Here is a 22,187-nt window from a genome sequence, read left to right as displayed (position 1 = left end):
CCTTGTACTATAGAAGCGCTTACAGTTTACTACTAAAATAATGTCACCATTTCAAGCAGATTGCAGAATCTTGGAAAATGACATTAGATGTAATGCCTGTTTGCCATCAGTTGTAAAAAAAGGCGTGCCTCGTGGTGTGTCATATAGTCTGCCATCATATCGCAACACTGTCATTGTTTTTTTTTTGTTTACCTTTTTACTGGAAGGAATTCAATGTTGCGACACATCCAATTTTTATTTTTTATACTGTCAGAGCATTTTTTCACGCAGAACTGCTTTAGAGAAAACCTGCTGCTTGGGAGTGTCCTATTCAAAACAACGTGGCACACCTTTTGACTCAACATGAAACAACATAATCTGATTACAGAGATTAAGACATAATGCATCGACTTCAGGTTAAACACGGATCATCAGAAATGTTTTGAATGTTGCTATTCACTTTTGAAATAAATTACACGGAAACGGGACTGGGACTGTCTGGTAATACGTTTTCTCTGTTCCAGCAGTGTAAAAGTAAAGGTCTGCTTAGGAGATGAACTCATGCTATAAATGGCAAAAATAAAAATAAAACATAATTTATTTTTTTGTTTTTTAGATTTAAAAGAGTTAAGTGTTTGCTTCACCACAGACAGGATTTGAAATCTTTCTGAATTATCCTAATATCAAAGTAAAATTAATTCAAAGGCTTCTATCCCAATTTCTCCACTCGGTCCTGGCTGGGTCATGGAGAGGAAAGGCAATACCTCGCCCCGTCGCCAGTCCGTCACAAGGCGTTCAAAGGTTTGACATATACAAAGAATTCAACTTACAATAGCTTACATAGTTTTATGTCAAACTGTAGTTCAGATAAACATTCAGATAAAGTTTTTTTTTTGTCCATAATGCCGAGTCAGAATCACGGGTCAGTCTGACTTGCCCACTACATAATATACTCCCTTCTGGGTTTCTTCGATTTTTCTTTTTGTTTTGTTTTGTCATCTTAAAATATGCAAACCAAAATGGTCCTGAACCTGCCTCACAGCATGAAGTAGGCTAAAATATCTCAAAAAGCAACTGCAAATGCCCTCATAAAGAAACTTAAGAACAGATGACAAATAAGATCACTGATATCTTACAGTCTAGAAAGAGTTACAAAGCCTTTTTTAGGGCTTTAGGACTCCAGCAAACTATAGAGTGAGATCCAATATCCATGAATGGAGAAACCTTGGAACAGCGATGAATGTTCCCAGTAGCGGCCGGCTCACCGTAATTACTCCCAGACCGGATCGCCGAGCCATCCAGAAGGTCGCAAAAGAACCCAGAAGGCCATCTGAAGCCCCTCAGGCCTCACTTTCTCTGTCAAAGTCAGAGTTTATGACTCAGTAAGATGCCGTCACTGGTTGAGTTTAAGGCCAAACCCACTGCTGAGCAAAAAACCCAACATTTGCTAAAGAAAAAAAAAACACCTTGACACAATAGCTCTGTTTTTGTTAGAGATTGATCTATTATATAGTTAAAAAAAAAATCGATGGAACCAGTCAGTATTGTATCAAATATGAGGATGTCCACTCCCTTCCAGGAAATCTGAACCCAGTCGGTGACTAATACGTGGGCATAGCAGCCAGAGGTGTGAAGAATGGCCCATTTTGGGCGGCGCAGTAGAAGGAACAATTACCTTAATGACGATCTCCTTCCATTCAGCAGCTTCATCACTGTCAGCTTTAATATTACCTTCATCCAGCAAAGCTTATGTTGTTGGTAGAAATCTTCCCTAATGGCTGCATTCACAAATGAAAATTGATTTTACTTACAATTACACGTATTAATTATAATCATTGACGGCTAAAAGATGAAAGCTGCTGTGACAGTAGGCAGACACATGAAGTCAAATTAATTTGAGTTTTTAATGGAAGCATTATACAACATGCAGCATTATTGTTAAAAACGGGAAACGATGCTCATATTTGAATTTATTGTGGACTTTTAATTCAAAAAGGATCTGAAGATACTGACTTACTTTGTGGTCTGTCATCAACGAATGCAAACAGGGTTTTACGTCCCATTGTGTTTGTGTTCTTATGAACTATTGGTGGTTGCTTGCGACCATTCCTGAGTGATTTCTAATGTTACTTTTGGAACCGCCTGAGTCTCCGTGCCAGGAGGGTGTGTCCTCACAGTGCAGCCAAGTATTTAAAGGAGTTCCTGACCTAAAGCAAGGTTCACAGCAAGCAGAAAAGCTGTTCCTCGGGTCTGCTTTGTTACGTTTCTGCGCCGACTGAACTGAGTGAGTTTCTCTGTTTTTGTTGAGCTTTGTTCCTAAACTTTTATTTAATTCTATGTTTTACCAAAGATCTATTGCTGAGTTGGTTCAGACTCATTTAGAGTCTCTTCTACCCTTAAAAGTAAATTTCACAGCCGGTGTAACTTTTGTTTTTCTTCTAAATGAAACATTCACTGTACATTTTTGTACATTTTGTATATATCCTGGTGTCTCTTTTTTGTTTGACATCGCATTTTTGTTTGATTTGATGTGATTTTCTAAAATGAATTCTCAACCTTCATTCAAATTGGTGTAAACAGACACAGAGTATATTTCAAACTGGATTTTGCTTGATAAGCCCCAGCCAGATGGAAAGATAGTTTCAGAAGGACCCTCTGCATGCTCTTTATTCAGTTGTGGCCTCTTTGTGATTGCAATAAATGTTTCCTCAAGGCAGTGGATCATGAGTGCATGAGGAATGCGCATCAGCACCCTTGTGCAGGATACGTAATCTGACTTTTATTAACATCAGCGCAACAGATGGTGTTGAGAGAACAAAACTTAATCTTCATCTCAGAATTGAGAGGCCAGACCACTAAGGTCTTCTGGCTCTAGCCTGCTCTGCATACCTAGAACCAGAACCAAACATGGAGAAGCAGCATTTAGTTCCTATGCTCCACTGATCTGGAACAAACGTCCAGAAAACTGTAAAAGTGCGAAAAAGCCGGAGTTCCTTTAAATCAAATTAAAAACACATTTGTTTAAAATTGCCTTTGACTGTTCTAGTTACTCTGTTCTACTTTTTTTAATGTTCTTTTTTGTTTCTACATTCTATCCCTACTTGCTTTTATTCTGTTTTATTTTCCTATATTTTAATCATGTAAAGCACTTTGCATTCTCTCTGTACTGAATTGTGCTATATAAATAAATTTGCCTTGCCTTGCCTTTAGTTAACATAACTGCCTTGAAGATTCGTCCAGTTTGAACTTTTCCACATTTTGGTCTCATCACTACCAAAAACTGCCTATTATTGGAATTTAATGGGATGGAGAAACACAAATTGGTCAATATTTGGGAAGTGTGAAACAATGTTCTACATCGTTTGCTTTTCAATATTTTTTTCTGAGATGAAAATGAAAGTGAGGCGTGTATTTGTATTGAGCCCTGCAGAATCAAGGTCCCCTACAGCCACTATTGCTGCCCCAAGTCTAAGGGTATGGCCACTAGTTTTGCACGTCTCACCTCTGAAATGTTTTGTTCATTCTTCTTTACAAAATAACTCAAGATCAGCCAGATCAGACTTAGGTCATCCGTAAACGTCAATTTTAAGCTCCTACCACAAATTCCCATTTGGACTTTGATGGGACCATTCTAACAAATTAACGGCTTTGATCTAAACGGTTCCATTGTAGCTCTGCCTGCATGTTTAGGATCGTTGTCCTGCTGCAGGGCAAGCCTCCAAATTCAGTCTCAGGTGTTTTGCAGCGACAAACGTTTTCCCAGAGCTGCCTCATATTTCGCTTCGTTTTCTGATCGCCTCTGAAGTTTCTTGTACTTGTAAAATTTGGCGCACTTTTCAGACTTCATCCTTTGTAAAACAAAATGTAAAAACAATATTTTCCCCTTCCAGTCACGCCGTGCTTTGTCCAGGCCTCTCAAAGGCAATCTCAAAGAGTTCCATTAAAGCTTGTTAGGGGACAAAATGTGAAGGCTTAAAAGAGGCGGTGGACCTCTGTTTACATCTGGTATACAGTGGTAGCTGTGGTAGAAGTGCCATTTATCTTTTAATGATTCAAGGGTCCTTCAGAGCCAATGGCAGCAGGAAACAGGGAACACATGTAGATCTGCGGAGAATGTTCTTCTCCTAGACCTTCACTGCAGCTGGCTTCATTCAGGATATCTGGGACCTTCCGTCAGTCCGTGTTTTTAGGAGGCTTAGTGAATGCAGCTTGATTAGACTGAGAGCAGGTGACTCATTCACTGCAGAATTATGGATTCTTTTTTCTTTTCTTTTTGTTTTTTTTTTTTACTTAAAAACAGTGCCACTGTCCTTGTGCTACAAGGTCCACTCGTTGAATGAATTTCAATGATATTATCACTACTTACATGGAAATTCAGCCAGCTGCTCCTGTGCTTTGTTAAACCATCAAGGAAGACCTGGCTGGGTTTTTTTTATCACACTGCCCTTCATGTGTTTTTGAACAAGGCTGTTTCCTTTGGATTCCTTTAGATGCTCCAGGCTTTGTGTTCTTCTGGTCATCAAGTAGGCAAATTAAACATTTTGTACTGCAGAAGTGCATAAATGCTTTTGTATTTTACGTTTTCTTTATCAAGTCTCATCTTTATGATCTTAGTAATGGCATTTCCAACCTCTGGGAAGTGTTTTTTTTTTTTTTTTTTTATCTTTTTCCATGACGTGAATCCAACAATTATCCAACACAACCATGCTCACTAAACTCCCAGACCACCTTTACGGTGCAGACCTTATGATTATAATTCAGGCGCCCACCCGCAGCCCCCACTCCATCAAAGCCCCCAGAGGACAGATGCACACGGTCACTGGTCGAGAAGCCATTCTTATATCATTTCCTGGAAATAATCAGTTTTTTTTTATAAAGGAAGAATGTGCCATGCTTACCTCATGCATCCACATTCTTCAATCAGTTTCAATCCTGTGTGATCCAGCAGAGTTAGAAAAAAAAACATTTCTGATCACGTCGCTGTTGAATTATTTCTGTATGTTCTAAATATTGTTAACAGCAGGGATGCGGCAATAAGAACTTGGGGGCTTTTGGAACACCATGAAAGGGAACAAGTATTTAGGGCTTATTTTGTTTTTCTGGCACCAGATGATGGTTGTCACTTGCGTCACTTTCAGCACCAAAAGCTTGTCACGGACCAATGTATCACGCTTCATCTGTACATCTGTCTGTCTCTACTGATCATCTCTGCACAAGGCACTGCAGCCTAATAGGCAGGCTGCAGTGCTGCAGATAAGGCAGAGGATGCCATTGTTCCTTCTGCATCTCTGATCCTGATTTCTCCTTTTTGTCCCTTGCAGCATAAGTTAAACACTTTTCACATGTTTAACTTATGTTAAAGTTTCACTTCTTCTTACTCCTTTTCAGACATAATCATTAAATTATACACATAAAATGATGTTATATATTATTCTTAATATAATTATATATATTCTTATTTATACATAATGTTTGTATGTGTTTTCATTTCATTATTTCACTGGATTGTCTGAAATAAATTATTCATTCATTTCTTCAAATCCATGCAGCCCCACAAAAAACTGATTGCAAAGAGTCAATCTGCACAAAAACCAAAGGATGTACAGTCAATGGCTACTTTATGAGGAACAACTTGCTAGAAGCAGGTTGCAAATTGAAGTCTTTGAGGCATCGATTACAACCAAATTTCAGGAACATTCCTCTGACATTTTGTTTTCTACCAACACGACGGCAACACGTTTCAGATTGAAGGAAATTGTCCTTTCTTCCAATCCTCCTTTGGATTGCCAGTGGAGGCCACTGGAGTACAGCAAACTTGTTGCCAATGTATTGGAAACTCGTTGACAATCATTTAAAGTTTTGTGACTTGTTGCATTATGCTTCTGGAAGTATTCACCAGAAGATGGGTACACTATAGCGACAATACACAGCCAGCTTGTGGCACAAATCTCAGTTGATACTAAATGAGCCCAAAGTGTTCCAAAAAAATATCGACCACCATTATGCTAACACCAAAATAAGCCAGCGTTGCAAAGCAGAATGGATCTGAGCTTTCCTGTTTACACTAGATTCTAACCAACCCGTCGAAACACTGAAGCTGAAATCTAGACTCATCAGGCAACGTTTTACTCATCTGTTGTTCTCCAACTACAATGAGCCTTTGTGAATTGTGGTCTCTTTCCTGTTCTTAAATGGCAGCAGTCCTCTGCTGCTGTAGCCCATCTGCTTGAAGTTTTAACCTGTTTAGAGTGTGTTTAGAGCTGCTATCCATACCTTGGATGTAATGAGATGTTTTGGGGTACTTTTGCTTTTCATTTAAAATATTTTTTTTTCTACTTGGACAGCAGCAAGGATGTATATATATATATATATATATATGTTTTTTTTCTTCCAAAATCTTTCCCTGTAAATCCAAAAATACCATAATTTTCAGACCATAAATAGGTTCGGAATATATGTCGCATTAGTCATAAACAGGCAAAAAACATATAAGTTGCATCGGACTATAAATCGCATTTATTTAGAAATTTATTTCACACAATCCAAGACTAACTTGACTTTTAATGTAATGATCTGAGGAAAAGGACCCAGAATTCAACCAGACCAGCAGAGGTTTCTTAAAAAAAGCTCTTTAATAACCAACTCAAAAAATAGGGGAAAAAATCCAAACAGACTGTTGAACAAAAAGATGACACAAAAAATAAACAAACGAGCAGGGCAGACAAGGCAGGAACAGACTGGACAGACTGGCTCAGGTTTCTGGAGGGAAAGGGGTCAAAAAATCCAAAAAGCAAACCTAACACAGAATTTGCAGGAGGAGACTCACCCATACGCAACAGGACAACCTGGCACTGATGTCTGGTCTCAGCAGTTTATATGGAGGTGGAAGCAGGTGAAACCGGTGAGAGGTGATTGCAGCAGGGGTGGAGTTAGGCAGGTGTGCAGAATAAGTAGTTAGACCAGACATCAGTGCCGAGGCTCAAAACAGACCAGATCAGAAACCAAACTAAAAACAATAACTGTAAAAGAAGTCTCAAAACTCACACTAAGACACAAACCAAAACTAAGACAGAACTCCAACTATGACAGAACCTAAAACACAAATAAACCAAAAAGCAGGGAAAAGCCAACTTTAACCAAATCATAAACAGGAACCAAGACAGAATATTACATTTAATCAGATTTTTTATCTGGTAAAGCAATTTTTTCAATCACACAACTGCACCCAAAAGCGGCTGAACAACATGGAACGTACTTGGAGGTTGACCCCTGCATGAAGGCATACTGAAACAGTGAAACAACAAACAAACGTGTTCAGTCTTTGTTGTCAATAAGATAATGTTTTAATTAATTGTTAAGTATTCCAATAGCAGGATATAGTTTGCACAAACCTAGAGAGCCCTCTTGTGAATATAGACGGTCAATATGAATTACCACTTAAAATGATATATATAATTCGTACCTGACTATAAGTCGCAGGATTGGCCAAACTATGAAAAAAGTGCTATTTGTAGTCTGAAAAATACGGTAGTTGTGAAAATCCTTGTAGATCAGCAGTTTCTGAAATACTCGGACCGGCCTTATGTGGCACCAACAGCCACGGCACATTAAAAGTGACATAAATCATCTTACTTCCACAATCTGATGCTTAGTGTGAACTTCATTAAGTAGTCTTCAGCCCGTCAAAAAATGTCCAAATGCACTGAGTTGCTACGATGTGATGGGCTGATTCACAATTCATTTTAACAACCAGCTGAACAGATATACCAAATAAAAAGGGCCAATGAGACAATCATCAAGGTGTTGCAAATACTCATTTAAAGAGGCACACCCACATCTAAAACCGTAAATAAGGAAACAATATTGAAATAATTCTGGTTTACCAATACCAGATAAATCTGTAAACACCTATAGAAAACATATACTGTGCTTGCAAAAGTATTCATAAATCATTAATGCCGCTATCCCAGGTCAGCTTCCCCACAGCATGATGGTACAACTGCATTGTTTTAACAGTGGACATGCTCCTCAGAATGAACACAACAAATTGGGCATAAATCATTTTGTAAACATTGTAAATATACAAATTTACAAGGAAACTTTCAAGATCCAAAGCGTTTGTAATAAAAAAAACATCTATATTTCAGAAGCAACGTTAAAATCATCCCCTGACTAAATATAATTCAAAGCCTCTATTTCAGTGTATTTTAATGAAGAGACGTTATCTATTTTTTCCCCCCGAAATTTTCCAGCCACTGGTTTCCTGTTGATAATAACTTAGAGCATTATTCAGTTTTACAGCATTTAAGTGGTACAGCAGGAGTTTTGCCAGCATAACAGGTCGCAGGGTTACTTTCACATGCAATTTGCATTTAAAGCAGAACAAGATCTAAGATATTTAATGTCTCATTTTCTCCATGTGTAAGAAAGACCAAAGGTGCGGATTTCACTGGTAAAATGAACTCACACTGTTTACAATGGAACGGCTGAAAAACTGTGATAGTGCTACAGGAAAACCAAATGGCCAAACCCATCTGTGACATAGAGGGATTTAAGGGTTTATTGGTGTTTTGGTTTTTTAGAGATGAAATCTCATGAGGACAAAAGTTTAGGTTGAGTGCTGTGTCCAGAATGCTTCTAGTTTCTAAGATGATTTCTTAGATGTGATCTGCTCTTCGGATTCTGATTCAAGAACCAAAACACCAGAGAAAATGTATTTTTATTCCTCAGATTAATTGTGAAGTGTCTTCATTTTCCAACCAGTCAAAATCTGCCCCTACTTTGCTGTTTGTTTCACTGGCATGTTGTGTAGCTGTAAAGAGTGTGTTCTCATGTGTTCCAGTAAAATGTATAGAAAGGCCACACCCTTTCACAGTTTAAGATGCCGCCTGGATTTAAAGCTTATGCTAGTGCGAACAGGTTCGTATCGACAGACTGAACCCAGGCTATTATCTGCCTAAAATCATGTATGAAGGTTCGAGCTTGGCATCTAAAGAGGCATGAAACTGTGCAGGTTTCTATGGATCTGTCTTCTGCTCTTTCGCCTGCGTAAATTCACCCTGTACATGTCGGTAAAGAATATTTATAAAACTTCTAAAATCTATTGTTCTCCACTTACATCTTTTTCCTATCCAAATAATCCAGTAGAATGGGTCACTCAGTGAAAGGATGTGGGAGCAATAGGCAATGATGGCAACACAGCAACAAAGTGGAATGCCAAAAAATCCCAGACCGGGGTAAAAAAGAGGCAGAAGTTTGCCAATTTTCTGCAGTTTACAGCCGTAAACCCCTGAAATTCACGTGGCCTTCAAATTTTCTCTGAAGCCTTTTATCACCAAGTGCAATGCAAAGTGTTGGACGCACTGATGTAAAGCTCACTGCCAATGGACAGTACAGCAGTAGTAATCATGTACTTTGGAGTGAACAATGCCTCTCGGTCTGGCAATCTAATGGACAAGTCTGGGCTTGGCACTTAACAGGAGAACTGGTCTGACTGCACTGAGTCCAATGTAAAGTTTGGCCTAAAGAGGATCATGACTGTTTTTCAGGAGTTAGGCCGGATCCCTTCATTCTAGTAAAATGAACAACAATAGAGATTTTGGACAAGTTGATGTTCCCAGCTTTATGGGAACAGTTTTGGGGTGGCTCATTTTCAACCTGACAACATGACACAAAGAAAGGAGCATAAAGACATGGATGAGCGAGTTTCCTGCACAAGAACTTGTCTGCCAGGATCCTCAACTCAGCCCACAGAGCACCTTTGTGTTGACTTAAAGGGGAAATATAATTCATTTTAATTCCACCCCTTTCAGTTGTGGTCTATATAAAGTGGAACTGCAATGCTGTGGTCTGAATTCCTTGTCATTGTTACCCCACAGCTACTTTTTTTACACCTGTTCTGAGGTTTGTCTGAGAGCAACTTGTTTTAGTGCTGTTCCTTTAAATCTGAAGGAGGCACTTCACACCCCACCCCACGTCCAGGTCGCAGAGCGATCCACTCCAACGCGTTTTCTGCCCTCCAAGTAAACAACAAAGTGTATTTAAGGGATAAAATGTGGATTTTACATGATATGTCCCCCTTAAAACATAGAATGCAGGTGAGACCTTGTAGTCCAACGTCAGTGATGGACCTCAAAAATGCACTTCTGGAAGACTCAGACAGATTTTGAGGGATCCTAAGTTGTTCCCAGGCCAGCAGGGATGTATATATATATATATATATATATATATATATATATATATATATATATATATATATATATATATATACATACAATGCTTTGCACAATCAATCACCCCTTTGGTGTTCTGTTCAGTCAGATTTCAAACTGTAATTATTTTATGAGATGGATCTACACAAAATAGTCTTAACTCGTTGAAGTGAAACTAGAAAAACTACCCACTCGTATCCACCATGTCGTTCTGTTGGTCATGATCCATATCTCATGACCAAAGGCGAGGTTTGGAAAGTAGGTGGATTAATCAGGGGCGTTGCTTTTTAGGTCATTTCTTTCTTTACCACCGCAGACCCAAGCAGCATCTGCACTTATCCAGACAATGTCCCAGTCCAAACCGCATCCTACCAATATGCATGATCTAAACTTGAACTCGAATAAAGAAAATCTTCCATTTAATGAAGACTCGTCCCTGACCAGGAGGGAAACGTCCAACTTATTTGGGCCGGGAACTGTGGGGCTGGACTTGGAGGAGCTGACTAGCATCCTTGCTGCTTCCCACCTCACAGTAAACCATTCAAAGGAATCCTTAAGATTATGATCTGTGGGTCCCAAACCAGCCAGTCTTTCTCCGATGGCACAAACAGGACTGGAGGAAAGGGGCAGTTGAAGCTTGCCTTGCACTGATTATATCATGCAGCCAACACATAAATATTTTAATAAGAGCTAAGAAATCATATTTCCAAGACAGCATGGCAATAATCTGCTTACTGATATGGATATGGCACAGACCGCTGGGACCCACTGAAACTGTGCCCTGTTTAGTTGCCGCGTACCACAGTGGATGACGGGCTGAAGCAAATATCATCTTGAGTCACACAGTCTCACTCTTCGCTGCTGTGCGTCCTCGTCCTCCTCGTCACGCACTGTTTCAAGGAAACAGTTCAGCGTTCACGTAACAGATTGTTTGAGGCAGCGTTGAGAAGTTTCATTTTTATTTTCTGGACATAAGGTACCCGGTGAGGAGACTAATCGCTGCCTGTGGATACAGCTTCGTTCCCTGATGAATTTCTCAGCAAGCTCTGATGTTTGGCACTGAGGCAGGTGTTGTGCAGCAGATCCATCCTGCAGACTTAATTTAACTCCGGTGGCCACCAGGCAACGTTTAGCTAAGCAATTTTCAGCGAGCGCAGCTCTCTGTAGGGCAGACACAGTCACCTGATTAAGTATAATGTTCCAGCAAATGATGCATGGATGGACGAAAGACATCAGAGGAATGAGTCAGTTGTTATCTTTAAAAGCTTTGTTTTAGTTTACAGAGGCAATGACCGTTTTCATCTGTTTCTGTTTTAGATTCAGGATGCAGTCAGAGCCCAGTTGAAGACTCAAAACTTTTCAGATATCACAGTGCATACTTTGACTTATGATCCAGTGTGGACAAAACCAATAGCCCTCTCATCAGCGTCAACAGTTTTAATAGCTGATAATCAACTGTAAGGTAAACATGAGATGTGGGAGTCTGATCTGCACTTGAACCAACCGTTTATAACAGAAATAAAAATCAAAATACACAATATGAACTTCAAACAGAGAGACAGCAAAGGCTTTGAATCAAGAAAATACAGTTTTAGCCCAAAATCAAAAGATAATCCATCAATGAAGGAATAATCATGGCCATGAGAACTGTTAACGAGCATTACATTTGTAAATCAACCGGTTTCTTTTAAAAAGTTACATCTCTTGTGGAAAAAACGACAATAATAACCAATGACCGAACACTTATCCAGTTTAGATAAAACACACAACTGAAATAAACTCTTTATCAGATTGCAGGGATCCGTAATTCATCACACTGATAAAAGAAAGAGGAGATTCTCCATGGTATTAAATTGCTAGCCAGAAATCTCCACATCAGCGTTGTGGGAATAAAGCAGAGGAACTGTCTGAGTGAAAGAAAAAAAATATTTCATATTAATCACACTGGAGGATAAAAGATTTAGAATCAGAAAATGAGTCAGATCATAGGATTTAAGAACCATTGGGTAGGTACGAGATGAGCTCAGAGATGCTCAGAGATGCCTTTTTATAATTACTTTATGGAAAAAAAAACATAAATATTGTATACTGGCATTTAGCGGAAAAATATTGAGATATTATTTTTGGTACATATCACCCAGTCCTAATGATTATAAATTAAGAAAATATCAGGCAATTTTAAAGGAAAACATAGAGTAAATAATAATAATAATAATAATAATAATAATAATAATAATAATAATAATAATAATAATAATAATAATAATAATAATAATAATAATGAATTGTGAATAAATATGAATAACAAATAAACAAAAAATTCAGTCTTCAGAAATATTAGCATGTGTCAACAATTCAATGCATAATTACATAACAATAAAATACCTTAAATTTAGCGGTGAAATTAAAATGATCTCATTATGTATTTATTTCATTATGTGTCAGGTTCAAACACCTAAAACATTCATTAAACAACAAAGGGAAGAAAACACAATAGACGTTAGTTTGGTTTTATTTGAGAGATGTGCTCAGTTACAACACACCCTGCGCTTCCTCTCTCTTTATTGTGTTCAGGGAGGTCCCAAGTTAGAAAACGCCGTAATGATGTGACATTCAAGATAATACAACGCCGTTCACACCGTTCAGTTCAGCTCTTGGAAAAGAGTCCTATCTCTGCAGGCCTTCTGCAATGATAAGAGAGACAGTTGAAACACATAGAATGAGGTAAGATGAATAATGGTAGATGCTCCAGTAAATAAATGACAATACTAATAAACACAAACACAATAATACATCAGAGAGATATTAGTCATCTGAAAAACACTTTAATATCTGAATAAACTCAAACCTTAAAACCTTTCTAATAATAATGAGTAAATATGTGATAAATGCAATTAACATAGTAAATAAAAATAAAACACGTAGAGAATAATAAAAATAATTCTAACATTATGTTTATCCAGTGTACTCTAAAACAATTTAAACATATAATTGGTTGACGTATGATTGGTTAACCTGCACAGCAAGACGACTTAAGTCCAATTATACTGACTGGACTTATGTTGGACCCGCCCGCTTAATCTGATGGATGGGGCCTACAGATGAAACAAACTTCACAATGCGCTCCAGTCAGCAACCGTGAAAAGAACGAATCAAAGTGAAAAAAATTGCACATACATTTATAAACCCTTTTTTATTGACCACATAGTTTTGGCCATTACAGCTGACTCTGCTTCAGATATTTTAATAAATTACTATGTTACACCGTAACAAATCCATCTTCTTTTGGCTGTTCCCTTCCACGGGACGCCACAGCGAGTCGTCTGTCTCCATCTAACCCTGTTTTTCTGCATCGACTTCTCTCACACCAACTGCCCTAACAAATACATCATCATCATAATAATAAATGATGATGTATTTGTTAAAAATTAAATAGAAATAATAAGGTAATGAGTTATTCTTTTCCCCAACTGTGTCCAACAGATGGACACACACTAAAATCCTTTATAAAAGGGTCAAGTACCAAAGAAAGAAACCATAAAGTCGGTTTGATTCAGCCTCATTGCTCAGGTTTGAACCTCATCAATATGTCCAGCAGGTCCCAAACCAGCATAGTTCTTGCATCATAAAAGTAAAAAAAAAAGCCTTTGACTAGATTCATTTGACTATTAAATTCAATAATGACACAAATTAGCTCTACTGTAAATCTACTTTAGAGCCAATAGTCACAACAAATAAACCCACACCCCATACATGCTCCCATGTATCGTCATCGTTATTGAAAATGTTAAAGAACTGTTTATAGATTTTTTTTTATTTTTTATTAGACTCTCCTCTTCAACTCATCCCGTGGGATTAAGGATTTAGGTCTGGCCACTGAGATGCTCCTGGACAGAAGGTTGATTTTTGTGATCGATTAACCATTTCTGTGATTTGGTGATATGTTCCAGAAATGAGCCGATTCAATTCCAAAGTCCCCACAATGCCGTGCAGTCTGAGGAAGTTCTCAGAAGCTTTGAAAGGGAAGCGGACCTACAGCATCACAGACTCTTTACCATACTTTACTTTACCATACTATGTCCATCTCTTGGTTTACAGCCAACCACCTGGAGTGTTTCCTGCTGAAAAGCTCAACCTTGGTCTCATCTGACCGGAGCGCACAGGTCCAGTTAAAGTCCTAGATCAATTTCACACACTCAACACATCAGTGTTTGTGACGGCAGGACAGAAAAAGCTTTTTTTTTTCCTGCCTTCGCTTCCAAACAACCTCCCGGTGTGTGTCTAATGGTTATTACGGTGTGCAATCGAAAATGCCACCCTTTTGCTACAGCCACCCTGACCCTGTGTGACGGCAAGATGAGCTCCAGTCCTCGTCCAGCCTTATTTGTCACAGTTTTTGGCCGTTTTAAACTTTTGGATCGCTGCTCTGGCCGTCGGTGAGGCGAGACATCTTCTTGGAGTCATTTCCTGACTCGTGAATATCAACACGCATCTGCTTTATTTAAATGGCATGTTCTCTTGTCTTGAGCCTCTGTGTCACTTCATGCTAAACAAGAAGTCACGGATTACAAAATTTCTGCTCAACAATTTAGAGCTAATTTTGTCCGCAGCTGCCGGTCTTCCATTTTACATGTGAATTAACAGAATACACGTGAACAACATGTGGGAACATCCTTTTTTTTTAGATCTTAATACATCTCCTACAAACCAAAACCCACTGCTTTGGTGCAGCTGCTGCTATCTTACAGGAAGTAACATAATCAATCATCCAGCAGCAGCCACTAGGAATAAGGTGGATAGGGTGAGACTGCAATAAAAAAATATTTCACTTTTTTATACGTCCCAACATGTGCGCGGGGTATTGCAGGTACAACACAGTTATAATTCAATAAGGTTTTTGTTTAACTCAGCTCATCCCAGCATCAAGATGTGCGGGGACAAGATACGCCTTTTATGCATTTTACAGCTCCTTCATTACCTTGTCTGTGTCATAAAATATACCCTTTAAACTGCGTTTTATGAAAAGCAAACAGCAACAGTGAGCTGTAGCTACCTATCGTGTACTGGCTAAGTGATTATGAGTCCATTTTACATATTCAGTCTTATTTATGACTCCTGAAGGGGGGGAAAATGATTTAATCAACAGTATCAGCTTTGTTTCTTTGGGGTGTAAGCTCTCCTGTCATAAAGGTGTCTCATTTGTTTCATAAAACACATGACGGTAGCTCGGAAGATTGCTGCTTTGTCGGTTTTCTCCTCGGCTCGTCTGTCAGCAGAGCGGCACAATCCTGAGCTGGGAGGAGACGTTCGCCTCCCCGTTGCAGCATCTGTCTGCGATCTCTCATGCCGCCCGCCACAGCCTTATCGACATGTGAATAAGGCGTGAACTCGCTGTCAGTCTTGTTGCTTCATCTCGACCTGGTTGGCTGTCACATTTTCAGAGAGGAATGTTTGGCGCGTGTGTGGGAAATGCTTTCAGCTGGTTCAAGAGTCGGTCAAGACACAAGGCTGACACGGGAAGACAAGATGGCGTGATGCTTATTATGGAGCTGGAGTGCAGTTTTCTCATAATAGAATTTTTTTTTTAACTTTCATTAGTAAAGGATCTTTCCCCAAAAAAGAGGCCAAGTGGAATATAGGGAGCTTTAAACCTTAAGTTTTTCAAGAAAATGTGGTTTAGGATGACCTCTCTCCCAAGTCAAGGCCCAAATCTGTCAAATATGGAAAAACACGAGAAACAATGCGTGCTGTTTGTAAAGAAATGTCTACGGTGTATCTGCTGCACCGCTACAACAACATCATTGCTAGAAAACCAAACAGCTGAGTGTGCCACAAGATTGAGATGGTTTTTGCTTTCTGGGACACAGAAATACACGCTGACGCATAATGAATGAAAAATATCTGTGACTTGCTGACTGACAACCCCGTCCAGTTTGGACAGTTTCTTTTTCCTGGAACATTTCTGACTATACAGTCACGCTCAGTCAATTATGATAGGAATTCTGATAAGGCTCGTTTGTCAGATTAAAAACAGCTTTCAAAAACTACAAACCTTAAGCATAAATTTCTTTAAGCCTGCATTAAATTTGTTTTTGATTTCATTGGTCTGGTGTAATATTCTAATCTTAAATGCCATGTTTTATTAGCTGTAAGCAGAAAAGCATCTGAGTGTAATTAAACTATATTATGGGTTTCACTCTGTGGGTTGCGTTCAGCAAGAAAAACTGTGTCACAAGGGTGGGGTAAGGAGCGGTAAGGAGATGACTTTACTAACCTAGCGATTTTATAACCTCGGTTTATCACAAAAAGTTGTTGTAAGATGTTTTTAGGCGAGAAAGTACATCTCCAAACTTCATCTGTGCAGTCAGTTCATCAGGATTATGAGCCAATATTTAATCCAACTTGGATTTGAAGGAAGCAGAGGCCTGCTGACAGGCTGGTCTCACTGGAGAGACTGCAGTTTTAACCCCTGCTGCTGCAGCGTTTAGTCGGCCAGACCATCTGTGATTTCCCGCAGACTGGATCTGTTCGTCGTGGCTAAAAAGTCACTTTAAAAGGTTTACTAAGTTAGTGGGGGATATCTGTGCATAACAAATATCAAATGTGAAAATCTTGATATGGATACAATTTCTCTGCCTTTGTCTGTTTGATCGCTGTCTTCTTGCCGCCACCCGCTGGACCGGAGTGGTACTGCAGTTTTCCCTCACAACGTCCCACACGTTATTAGGACTGTTTTACATAAATGGCCCCTGGTGAATGAAAAAAACGAAAACCCAAAAGCCCCTTGCATGTACGGCCCAAAACAAACAGGAAATAGACCAGATGACTGTTTCACAAAAGTGGAATTTAGAAATCCAGGATAAGAGATAAAGCCAGACTTGACGTAGTGAGATCAGAACAGAGGTTTAATTATTGCAGGTAAATGCCCACCCCCAGCTTTCTTCAACAGACCATGAGGTCAATCACAGATTCACTGATGCTACAATAGATATGTTGTGTTTGCCTTACTTAAAACCAAATGAGCGACATCTTTCGATGGAACCTTATGAATGATTGAAGCACATCATACTCAAGAAAGGTAACACTGCCGCTATTAGAAAGATAGACAGATTTGGGCAGGCTTGCGCTGCTGTTTCTTTATCTTTTTTTCAGCTAGAAAGCACACAGAAGAGAGTGCTTGATATTTCTACATTTGATAGCTGTTAAATAAATTCTAACACAAAAAAACTCACTATCTTTAAGAAACAGTGGTCCTAAATAGACAATAAGCATATCATCCTGGGAACGCATCGTATTCCTTCAGGGACTGAGACATGCACTGAAACATTCTCAGCAAAGGGAAGAAATACAAGACTGCCTTCTTAAGAGTGAATTTTAGTTTTAGAAAAAAAGATTGATATCTGTATTTTGATTCCTATCTCTCACTGGAACACAAGTTCTCCGTTACATACACAACATTCCCTCTGCCACAGAGGAGAAACAAAGAGCAAACAGGCATGTCAAGAAATCCCTGCAAGATTGTGGTTAGCCGAACTGGCCGTTTGTCAAGTCGGTCAAAATGATTGTCAGATAAAAAAACAACACTGCCTCTAACACAGAGGAGAAAACAGAGAGAAGCAGAAACATGGTCATTCCATATGAGTCAGGAGATTCTGAGAAACTCAGGAGAATTTTCTCAAAATGCAACATACCAGTACATTCCAAACCTAATAACGCTCTCAGACAAAAACTGGTTCATCCCAAAGACAGAACACCCAAACCACAGCTGAGCAGCGGGTGGTTCATTGATTTGCATCTGACTTAGAATGTGCCTTGGAGGATGGGCCTCCGTGTCCTTTAAAAATAGCGGCGCACCAACTACAGGTTGCTCAAATGCGATCTGCCAGAATGAAAAAGACTCCCGCGTAAGTGTCGAAACAGTAAAACTGAGCCAATATCCGGTTGCCTCCGATTTAAGCCTGTTTGCTGACCCGGATATTTGAGAATTTGCACAGGTAAAGAAAAAAAAAAGATAATTAAACATTACTTTTGACAGGTATTCAGATGCAATTCAATATAATTGGGTAGTTAGAAATGTTCTATCAAGTAGAGATTATGTCTGGACAATCTTAAGAGCATAGTTTCTGGAAAAGAAGATTATCGAGCTCAGTCTATAAGTAAGGTATTTTGACTTCTCTCGGTCAGAATATTTCAGTGTTTACCTCTGAGTAACAAGAAGTATGCTCAAGGTTGAGCATACTTCTTGTTACTCAGAGGTGTAACAAGAAGTTTCTTTTCACATGTTTTTTAAAGTTTGTCATGCGCTGACCTTCTGTCTTATAAAATATATATTAAAAAATACTCTAGGTAATAACTTTTAAGGCATGTTAAGATGTTTTTGAGAACAGCATAGTCAGAGCAGAGAAAAAATAATTCAGGTAAAATGTAGCCAGAGATGCATGATTGCACAGATAATTTCTTCCCAATGAAAATCAATACATAAAAAGATAAAATTATAAATATTAGTGCTTGGTTAGTCCTTAAGTTGCCAACGACCTACACTATATATGGTTGTAGTAATCTGAGCGCATATGTGGGTGCCATTCATTTACTGTTTACCATCAGATGAATGAGATCGTGGCAAGAGTAACTTCCTCTGTCCTGACACAGGAGCACACGAATCTTCGTCCCAAATTACACACAATATATAGGACAGGCTCTCCTCAGAAGTGAGGAATACACTACAGAGACATGGCAGGACCACAAAATGTGCTTCATTTCTTCACTTTTAGTCCTGCACATTTTTAGATACGCCTACATATGTGACAGATAAGAAAACCCAGTGTGACAGTGGCTAAACAGAAAGGTAAAAGTGGACCACGTTTTTCATCTACACCGGGAACGAAAACAGGCTCTGGACAAACAGACGACAGGAAGTCAATAGATGAATCTAAGGCTCTCTGTAAAAAAAAAAGAAAAAAAAAAAAGAACGAGTAGAGAGACAGTCAGTGCTTGTTTTCGGAGCTTGAGCTGTCCCCTCCACCACTTTCAAATAAACTGATGCTTCAAACAGATTAAGAAACGTCAGACTAAGGCACAAAAACATAACCAGGCAGCATTTAAATAATGAGTGCTCCAGTTTTCATCCATGTCACACTTCCCATTTATATTTAAGCATAAGAAATATGTCTATATTATGTGTTTGCTATATAGTGATCATTGTAGGTGAAAGATATTATAAAATAACATAGTCGCAGTTGATCAGAGTTTCTTCCTTTCAATGAAAACCTTTCGTGTTGTCTTCGGTAATGAACCTGTCAGTCCATATCAGAGGATTGTGTGTTGATTCAAAGAATTAAAAATGAAGCTAAACTCAGCTGCAGCGCCGAAGGAAAGCCAATTTCCTCCCTGCAGAAATTAATTGGACAATAAATTAGAATAGTTAACTGTTGTAGTTTAATCAGATGTGATGCTTTCGAGCATCAGCTGTGCCTTGGAACCACAAAGAAAATTACGCTCCGCAGCAGTCTCCGTTCTGACAAATAGCCGTCTACCTTTTAGGAAGCTCGTGCCTAACTAATGACAACGTGGGAATTTTCTTCCGTTCTGTGTCTGTCTTCTCAGGATGCCGGCGGTGATTTCCCCGGTGCGAGACAGATCTGATGTGGGCCGCTTCCCCACTGTCACTTTTCCATTTGTCGAGGATGTTGAGGAGGAAAAAGAAGAACCGGGAGCCAACGATGTTAAGAAGGAGAACGCCTGTCAACAGTGGTGGCGTAAGGCGTGCGCTTGCTGTTATAAACAGCCGGGCGACGACGACGTGACGGAGACCGTGGTCACAGAGGCTGAGGATCCAGATAAAGGGGAGGAGGGGAATGGAGAGAAGCCAACTACTGGGGAAGGCAATCTAAATGGTAATAAGAAAGCACGTGTTGCAAGTTAGAATAAATACATACTGTATGTACAGCCCCAAGATCAACTTTAAAAGTGCTTGTTTTGTTTTCCACAGAACTTCTCCTGACAGTTAAGTCGATAGATCTGATGAAACGCAAAACAGAGCACAACCTTCAGGAGCATCACACAGACCTCTACCAGAGTGACAAGTTGATAATCCGCAGAGGACAAACGTTCCAGATGTGGATAACCTTATCTCGGCCTTTTGACCCCCTAACAGACAAGCTTCATCTGGAGCTAAAAACAGGTTCGACTTTACAGTAAGCTTTACCCAAGTGTTCGCAACCCCTTGCGGTTTTTAGACTTTATAATTTGCCACATCGTAACGAGAAACCCGTATTGAATGTTTACACCCAATTGCTTTCAGAAGTCACTTAATTATCAAATAGAGCCCAACACAAAATAATGCATAACTGTGAGGTGGAAGAAAAAAAGAAATATGGTCTTTTAATGTTTTTTTTCTAAAAACGCTGTAACGTATATCATGCATTTGCACTGAAACCCCCTGACACAACACCTTCTAGGGCCACTTTTTACTGTAATGTCAGCAGCAGATCATTCGGGGTATGTTGCATATCAAGAGAGAACTTATTTCCCCATAAGTTTTGTTTTTCCATCAAGTCTCTGAATGGGACCACAAATACAGAGGAAGATAAACATTTTAAAGGTTTTACTGACAAGCTGGGGAAATGAGAACACCTGGGAACTAGGAGGGCTCTGGTCGCTGACTGTGGAGAAAGGAATAAACAGGGATGATCCCTGACAGCAAGCAGGTAGGCAATGCAACAGGTTAGATGGCTGACTTATGGAAAGGATGAGCAGGTGGCTCCAGGGGGATGATGAGTCGGTGCACAGAAGGCTGCAGATGACAGTCTGAGCAGTGGCTTGTGGCGGGTAGCTACTGCTGCAGCTCCTCCAGTGTTGCCTTGGGATTTTTTTTAGGTCAGACCCTGAAAAAGGCTTTCCTTTTTCTTGTCAGTTTAGATCAGGGGTCACCAACATGGTGCCGGTGAGCACCAGGTAGCCCCCAAGGACCATATGTATGAAGGGCTAGTAGCTCTGTTTCAAAAAGGTTGGTGATTCCTGCTTTAGATCATTGCCATGTCTTGGTAGGTTTGCAGCTGCACTATAATCTCACCATTTTCAAAAAGATGAAGGGGATTGTTCTTCTGATTTTCTAAGCTAACTCTGCTTTAACCTTCTCCAAACCTTCTTCATGATGCTTGTGTGTAACGTTCTCTTGTAAACTACTGAGGCCCTAACATATCAGCTAGATGTAAACTGAGATTACATTCCATGCAGGCAGACCCTTCACTAGTTTGGTCACTTCTGTGGAGGATGTGGCTGGACCAGTTTGCATCAGCACTGTCGGAGTAAATGGGGCTGAATAAAAAAAAAAATGCACTCCACACCTTTTTGTTTGTAAAAAAACTAAATACTTTATAACATTATAAATCCCTTACACTCAACTTTCACTTACTAGTTAGAATTTGTGTGGGTTTCTCAGATAAAATCCCAAATAAAACACATTTAAGTTGAAACAGTTCAAGGGTTATAAATGCTTTTGCAGGGCACCATATGTGATCGTGCTCGCACAGGCTTTCTTAAAAGGGAAGCCGTCTAAAAATGACACCCCTGTCAGAGACAATCCCCCTGCTCACTAATTAGCCGAGCCTCCCCCTAAACTTGACTCCTCAAAAGCCATATGTGAAAGTTGGCCCAAGCTGCACTCACATGCTTCTCTGAAACCTGGTGCACAGCAACACATGACTACTGAGGGTTCTCTGACTGCAGGGAGGGGGAGGTCAGATTAGAAAGAAACTCAAATAGCATTTCCAAATCTAGCTTTTAAAACTGTAATATGTATATGAATGTAAGGACTCGTGATTGTTTGATAATGGGCTCTAGCTGCCGCAGCAACCAGAGAGGGTTAGACATTTTACACAACATAAAAAAAGGTTTGCAGTCACACAAGTATTTATTTAAAAAATGAGTTGCGTGTAAATTATATCCATCCATCCATCTATTATCTAACAATATCTATCCATTGTGGGGTCGCGAGGG

General features: G+C 39.4%; 1 protein-coding gene across 2 annotated transcripts in view; it reads left to right on the top strand.

Moving 5' to 3' along the window:
• Window positions 1–945: 945 nt before the first annotated feature.
• Window positions 946–22,187, top strand: part of LOC105928838 (protein-glutamine gamma-glutamyltransferase K) — a 38,974-nt gene continuing 17,732 nt past the window's right edge. Inside the window, exons 1-3 of one of the 2 annotated variants that reach the window (XM_036141467.1) lie at window positions 946–2,259; window positions 19,794–20,083; window positions 20,179–20,370. In XM_036141467.1, coding sequence (XP_035997360.1) covers window positions 19,795–20,083; window positions 20,179–20,370 — 481 coding nt within the window. In that variant the 5' untranslated portion in view covers window positions 946–2,259; window position 19,794. Of the gene's footprint in view, window positions 2,264–19,793; window positions 20,084–20,178; window positions 20,371–22,187 lie in introns of both variants that reach the window. The other variant, XM_021318450.2, reaches the window with a different exon arrangement.

This window comes from Fundulus heteroclitus, chromosome 9, assembly GCF_011125445.2.
Source record: "Fundulus heteroclitus isolate FHET01 chromosome 9, MU-UCD_Fhet_4.1, whole genome shotgun sequence".
NCBI lineage: Eukaryota > Metazoa > Chordata > Actinopteri > Cyprinodontiformes > Fundulidae > Fundulus > Fundulus heteroclitus.
This window is presented reverse-complemented; position numbering and strand designations above follow the sequence as displayed.